This window comes from Hippichthys cyanospilos, chromosome 14 (genome assembly GCF_059441005.1).
Source record: "Hippichthys cyanospilos isolate Australia breed blue-spotted pipefish chromosome 14, RoL_Hcya_1.0, whole genome shotgun sequence".
Classification (NCBI taxonomy): domain Eukaryota; kingdom Metazoa; phylum Chordata; class Actinopteri; order Syngnathiformes; family Syngnathidae; genus Hippichthys; species Hippichthys cyanospilos.
The window spans coordinates 2,059,773-2,067,346 of record NC_142382.1 but is presented as its reverse complement, the minus strand read 5'-3'; the positions used below and the strand labels follow the sequence as shown (position 1 = coordinate 2,067,346).

Sequence of the window (7,574 nt, the reverse complement as noted above, 5' to 3'; positions counted from 1 at the left end):
CTTGCAACGTTTCTTCTATTTGGGTATCAGTTCACTTTTTTAGGCACTAGAGGTCAGCATAGCTCCATTCTTACACACCGATCACCTTGTTTTAACTCCATTGAGTTATTTGCTGGCATAAATAATAAAAACTGACTCGTAATTAATTGTGTTGTAAAACACATTGTCTTCAAACACATTGTTAACTGGGTTTTTAAAAAACTCAAAACATTTTGAGGTTTTTATTCTTAAATATAAAGCGTCAGTCGTTTTTTAGGTCCTATTTTTTATTTGTATTTTTTGTCCAATTATATTTAGGCTTCTATATGTGTTGCTGAGAATCGGAACCAATCATTTAAATTCAATATACTTCCGATTTGGTAAACAGCGCCATGGCCGATACTTCCTGTGACGTCCACATGTTCACATCCGCTGATTGGTTCATTGAGTTTATTGCAGGAAGTTGGAAGTGCACGACTATACGCCACTGAAAATGAAATTTAAAAAAACTGGCTTAAAAAAAGAATACAGGCGGACAACGGTTGTTCATTTCGATAAATGTATTTACCAATTTCTCAGTGGCCACGAAATTAGTTTGCGTTTCATATCAGCACTGCTAACAAAAGACGAGGGAATTTGTCAATAAATCACAAACCTTTCAGGTGAGTACAATGTATTTTATTTCAAGTTAATATTCTTTTGACATTTTGTTAGAGGAATAAAATCGGCGCTGTTATACTATTGTAAAGAGATTTCAGGATCGCTTCAGTTCTGCAGACTTTTTTTTTTGCTGGTCTTTGAAACGTCCAAAATAGTACTTCTCCTTTCAAGCCTTTAACGTCGTCCCGAGAAACACTTTTCTTTTTCAAATTAAAAGCAATTTAATTCGACATGAAATAACTTCATGTTCAATTCTGTTGTAGTGACTTCTTTGCAAAACATTGTATGCTTATAGTTTTATTCTGACGTGCATTGACATGAAACGCCTTTTTTTTCAAAACAAGAGCAAATTAATTGGAACATCAAGCAACCTGTTGTTAAATTCAGTTCTTTTGCAAAGCATGGTATACCTTTTTCTTGTGTTAAGTTTTATTTGGCCTTTGGCATTACTGAAGCAATTTGGTTCACTAAAAGTACTTGGCTGAAAAAAAAAATTCACGGAGGTACGTAAACCTCAGAAGGGAGAGCGGTCTGAGATGAAAGGACGTAGATGGCGTGCTGATGACAAGAAAAATGGACGGCTGAGTGAAACGTCAAGGTTGGTTGAGCGCTAATCACAGGGCGCAAACTTCAAACGGGCCCCAAAATCTCCTCAACTTAATAATAATGGCTTCCGTTATCCAAGTGGGAGAACAGCTGCCCTGCGTGCTTGTTTCTATTTGCCAACTTGTTTGGGGCGGTTGTCGTAGCGACGCTCCATCGGAGCGCAGCCACCCAAGAACGCCGCGCGCATTTCAGCAACGGGCAAAAAATGATGCACAATTGACTCGATTTTACGCTGTTATTTGAATAAATTCAAATCTTGGGATTGAGAATTGATTGTCACACATTGACAAGCATTTATTAGTCAAAAATGTCCATTATAAAACGATTCAATTTTTGTGGGACAAACCACAAAAGAATTTGGAATATGGTGTGTTTGTTTGTCTGTTTACATTTCGTATGCAATTTTAATACTTGTAACTCTCTGCCCCACCGCGTCCAAATCCTGCAATAAAACAGCAACAAAGTCATTATTTAAAGAACAACAAAAAAGTTGGAATTATATCGAGGCTATACAGACATAAATATTGAGACATAGAGTTCTCAGATTGCACTACTTTCTTACCTCCAGGTCCATAGAGGGCGCTGTAGCAGGGGTTGTGGCAAAAGGGCTTGCCGTCATGCTGAAACGCAACAGCAATCGTGTTAGCATTAGCGTTAGCGGGATTGACAATAGCCTTTGCAGTTAACTTCCTTTAAAGTTTCTAGTGTAACGAACAATATTAGCAATGACGTTTGGCTGTAAGAAACTAAGATGACATAAAAATAATGTAGTTGCAAAAATGTGCACACCCTACGGAAAATACGTACCTCAGCGTGCGATCCCGCCGACAGCGTCTTGTTGCACTTCTCGCACTTGAGACAGGGTCTGTGCCAGTCTTTGCCCAGAGATGACACTTTCTCCGCTGTGCAAAAAAAAAAAAAAAAAAAAACATCATAGACATAAACATCATAAATTTGTAAACACCCACAAAAAAATTAAAAAGGTATGGTCTGTCTTTGTAGTCTGTGATGTGATGATGACACTTTAAGACGTAACCATTAACTGGTCTCTACTGCCACCTACTGTCTTGAGGTGAAACACAAGTCAACAAAGAATTTTATGATTGCTGACATAGTTTGGATTTTTGCAAAAACATGCATTAAAATGCATCTCAAAAATTGTAATTATAATGGTTTTATATGGTCCAAAATTTGGACAATTTTGATGATTTTTGTACACAAAATCTCGCATGTTGCACTCATATAGAATTGTTGCATTTTGAAATTTTTCATGTTTTAATCATCAGCTCCCTAGTGTTTTTTCCCCCATCGATAGGGTTAGGGTTAGAAAAAAACTTTTCTTCACTCATTCAATGCCAGGAACATATTTTCACGTTTATTTTTTAAGAGTCTAGACATTCAAGATTAAGATATTTAAGTATCTGGAATTAAATGTCTGGACGTGAAAATACGTCCCTGGCATTGAATGATGCCATGGAGTTAAAAAAACGGAAAAAAAATGAACAAAATGAGATTTCAACCTCAGGTTTTGACAACATTGTTTCTCGAAGTGCAAGAAACAAAAAAGCATGAAAATAGCAAAAAATCGGTCCCATTCTATTGGCCCTTACACAAATTTTCTTGTTTTATTATCCATTCACTTTATTTTGCCTAACAATTGTTTTATAGATATCCTGGAGTTTCAGAGTCAAGCAATTTGGTCTTTTTTTTGACTAAATCCAAAAACAAATCAGCACCATGTGTTGGCCTGAAATCTGTCTGGGTGTGGCAGTCAAAGACTCACTTATGTGGAACAAACGCTATTTTCCGTGATTATGCAAAAATGCTGTGGGAGAGAAAGCGCGAGAAGAAAAAAAATTCTTCCTCGGAAATACGGGGGCGCGGACCTCAAATCACGGTGCGCTGACCTGAAACAATGCTTGTACTTAACACCCCGTAAAACAGCAAGAGGTGTGCGCCGGCGCGCGGTTAGCTTAACACTTACGTAACGCTCCTTTAATGTCGGTTACGTTGTAACGTGCACGCACAAAGGGAAAAAAAGCATCGTGTGCTAGCGCCACTGCTAGCGTTAACAGTGACAAATAACAGAGGTTAGCTTCTTTTTACGCTTTTGAGACAGTTACTAATATTTACAAGTCTAAAAAAAACGCGAGCAGTTATTAGTAATGTGGTTAGCAAAATGTTAGCAGTTAAAATTCCCGTTACATTCAGTGAGAGTGTTTAGTTCTCTTGATACTTGTCGTAGCCTCAACTATTTTAAGGGTTAGCTGTAACAGTAAACAATATTATTAATGTTTAGCGATAATGTTAGTGGCTAAAATAAATTGTTGTAGTTGCCTACTTTTGACAAACTGCGCGACAGTTAGTAGTTAGCAATGAAATTTGCAGTTAATGTTAGCGATCTTTTTTTTTTTTTTTTAATTATTCCACGACACTTGTCAAACTGCCAATTAGCTAACTTTTCAATGGTTGACATCCAACACAACTGTCAATTAGTGGTTAGCGATAAAATCACGATCGCAGTGTTCTGCAACATTCGCGCTTGGCAGAAATGTTAGTGACTAGCAATAGAGTTACAGTTAGCATAAACGTTAGCGGTTTACTTTTTTTGACAGTTGTCAATAAAGTTGCAGTTACGACTGTGAGTACAGTTAGCAATAACGTTAACAGTTAACAATAATATTAGCAATTCACAATAACTGGCTAACTCCTTTTGTATTAAAACAAACTAAAATTACAGTTACGACTGTCGGTAAGTACATTAAAAGTTAACATTTATGTTAGCAGTTTACCATAACAGTAGTGTCTAACTTCTTTATCTGCCCTTAATGTCAGTTAGCTTGTTTGCCATAACAGTCAATAACAGTGGGCTAACAATAGACGCGCTAGTTAGTACTAATATTAGCAGTTATCGTCTTTTTGTGAGTAGCATTAAGCGTAACTAACAATTGAAAACAGCGTTAGCGGTTAGCTCATTTTTATGCTGAAAGTAAATAGCATTTGCTGTCTTTTGTTTTGTTGACATTTTTGCAACTGCTAACAACATTTGTAGCTAGCAAGAACATTGGTAAATAATGTCAGCTGTTTTTTCAGTTTTTCCCTTTTTTTTTTTTACTAAATAAGATCAAAACAGAAGCAATCTTTGAAGCGTTTAATCTGAAATGTTTTCCCTGGATATTTTTTTTTTTTTTTACTGCTTCTGCGCAATAACGCGGTTCTCCCGAGACCAAGTCCATCAGATTAAATGTGGAATGTTTTGGCTTCTTCTTCTCTGCTCGGCTCTTTATATCCATGACATAACATTCCTGCGCGAGTCATTTTGATAGAGCGCACCGTCGTCCTATCGCTCATATTGGGAAACTCGAAACTTCGGCTCGCCAATCGGCGTATTGTTGTTACTTTATGGATCGGGTAACATCGCGTAGGTGTACAAAAAAGGTACTGCATCATTGATGAAAACTTCACAGCTCATATTCAAACACTTTGATTATTATATTTCAATCATAATAATAATAATAATACGCTCTTTACTTGATATTTATGGTGAATATTTTTATTTATTAATTCATTCAATTCCAAATACATATTTATACCTTTTAACGTTCAAGCTCAGGTACGTTTTTCCGTCTTTTTTTTTTGTTTTTGATAAGGATCTGAAAATAATTGGCGTTTTAGTTTTTTTCAAACAAGTATTTTAAAATATTTTAATAATTTTTAATAATTTTTTAAAATAATTTTAGTGTTCATTTGTGCTTATTAACTGTAGCTTTCCCCTTCAAAATATTTTGTCACTCAAGTTCATATCACTAACTGGATAAATAAATGAATACTTTCATACAGTTCTTATAAACGTTTTTGGGGCATGAAAATAAAAGATAATAAAAGTTAGCTTTCCATTTTACAAACACAATAAGTAATTATATTTTATGAATATATAATAAATATAAGTAAAGCTGGCTGTTGTTGTGTAGCATTTTATGCGATCCCGTCTATTGTAAAGACACAAATAGGCAGCAACAAGAATTGTAAAGTAAGAAAAAGTTAGGAAAACAGCAAATTAAAATCATGTAAAAAAATTAATAATAATTAAAAAAAAAAAAACAGCATCCAAAAAGTCAAATTAGTTGAATTCTAAAAAAGTTGTTACAACAAAAAATTCTGAAATTGGCTGAACTAGCTTTATTGAATTAAAAAAAAATAAAATAATAATATTTGATGGCATAATATGAGCTCTCGAAGCCATTTCCTGTTTCATCATCAAGCGCAGGAGTTGCTTCAAAGCAAAAGAATGTCCTTCTTACCAAAGTAGACTTCTTTGTTGCATTTGGGACACTTCGGCATGTTTGCCTCCTTTTGTCAAGACGATGGACCGTGGACTGTCGCACCAGCGCAAAAAACGGCGGCGTTGACGCTTGCGCCAGCCGCTGCCTTTATAGTGCTCAACATGTTTCCCTTTTTCTTTTTTCCACCCTGTGTGTTCATATGTGGGCGTGGCTTCCTGTTAAAGACGTACACGCTGCCTTGATTTATGACATGGGTGCCCAAACTGCGGCCCGGGGCCTTTCGCCGTCCGCCATCTGATTTTTTTGCGGTTTTCTGCCTTGTTACGGGTTGAGTCATAATTCATTTGTTTGTTCATTTTTTGATCCATTTTGAAAGAATGGCATGTTTTTAAAGAAAGGTCTAAAAATTGAAACATCATTTTAATACATGATTCATTGACAAAATATTGAACAGATGAATCAAGTACTAAAATGTAAAAGCGGTTGCAGCTCTCTCGCTTCTAATTTTTGTGCTGTGACCACCAGGGGGCAGTATATATATTGCATCCGGACGTAATACAGAGAAGAGTTTCACGACTAAATGACGCATTTTTGCAGAGAATGAACAAGTATTGTTAACTTCTGTCTATATGTGTTGCTGCACCGCTTGTCTTCCAATACTCATTCTGCTAGCTAACAAGTACAGTAGCTATGTTATTGATTTGTAATATATCAATAAAAATTAAATGTCACTTGTAGCTGTCTAGAGTAAAAACAATGTTTAAAAAAAATATATATAAAAAGAAAAAAAAATTATATATATATATATATATATATATATATATATATATATACAAAAGAAATTGAAATGTCTGCTATATAAAATTAAACTACTTGTTGTCTAATATGGGTGTACCTAATAAATTGTGCAGTAAGCAATCGGGTTTCCGTGGCGACGGTAACACTATCCTCGCTTCAACCCAAAAGAGCAAAGTCTGTCGCAGATATGGAATCATCTACTATCTACCTAAGCGTAATTGACCTATGGGGCCACTTTACAACACGGTCACACCCCGGTGGTGACATCATATCCACAGCGGCAGCACCACTAATCTACCCGGCAACAGGTTCAACCTGTCAAAAAAAAAAATCTGTAGTATGAAGTCATTTTATGTGCTTTTACGGGAGTGTAAATATTTGAGATAGTGAACAACGCAAGGTCGTGCGCCTATTTATGATTAAAAACAAACACACCTTTTTGGGGTGGGTAATGACGTCGCCGTGGCAACCAAACGATCGTCATGCAGGCAGGTGAATTTGAAGTTCAGGGTTGCAAACTAGGGTTAGAAATTCAAAATAGGGTTTAAAACGAGAGTTGGGGTTTCAAATATGGGGGTTATAATTCCAAGTAGGCTTTCAGGGGTAATCGGAAAATCGGGTTTCCAAATAAAAAAAATAAAAACGTTGGTAATCCTCCCCAAAAAGTGAAACGAGGTTTACTTTACATGCTCCTTTGCTGGCATAAACTCTGCTCTCATTAATCTAAAACAACAAACAAACAAAGATTGGTCGCCTGGGGCAACTAGCGGACTGTTTGTTAAGATGGTCGCCATGGCAACGTGGAGATTTTCAATAACAGGAAACTGAGATGGAATGCATGGGATCGATATGCGCGAGATGATGAGGTCATCGAAGATCAGTGCTAGCAACTATTAATGAAGGGAAAAAAATTCTCGAGATTTTCGAGCGAGTGATGTCACTTCCTGTTTTGGGCTTTCTTAACAAAAATCAGCAATCCGTTCCCGTTGCACAAAAAGCAAACACATTTGGCATTTGGATTGTACTGCTTTAGCCTAAGCATTAGCCTTAGCATGCTAGCTTGTGCGCTAATAATCAACAATGCATCCTGATTGGATTTTACAAGATTTTACAAGTCTGTTTACTCAAAAAAATAAAAAAAAAAACAACCCCTGGATCCAATTAAAGGGACTTTTTTCATATATTTTTTTACAGTAGTGAGCATGACTCTCATTTTCCACTTTCACACACTGATTTAATGAAAAAAAA

At 36.1% G+C, this 7,574-nt stretch overlaps 1 protein-coding gene across 1 annotated transcript; it reads right to left on the bottom strand.

Moving 5' to 3' along the window:
• Positions 1-1,507: 1,507 nt before the first annotated feature.
• On the bottom strand, positions 1,508-5,715 carry crip1 (cysteine-rich protein 1). The gene is made up of 4 exons (XM_088434018.1): positions 5,547-5,715; positions 2,053-2,147; positions 1,808-1,865; positions 1,508-1,687 (listed from the first exon to the last, which is right to left on the bottom strand). The coding sequence occupies exons 1-4, from the start codon at positions 5,584-5,586 to the stop codon at positions 1,650-1,652; spliced, it is 231 nt and encodes a 76-aa protein (XP_088290144.1). The 5' UTR covers positions 5,587-5,715; the 3' UTR covers positions 1,508-1,649.
• Between the last annotated feature and the right edge of the window lie 1,859 nt (positions 5,716-7,574).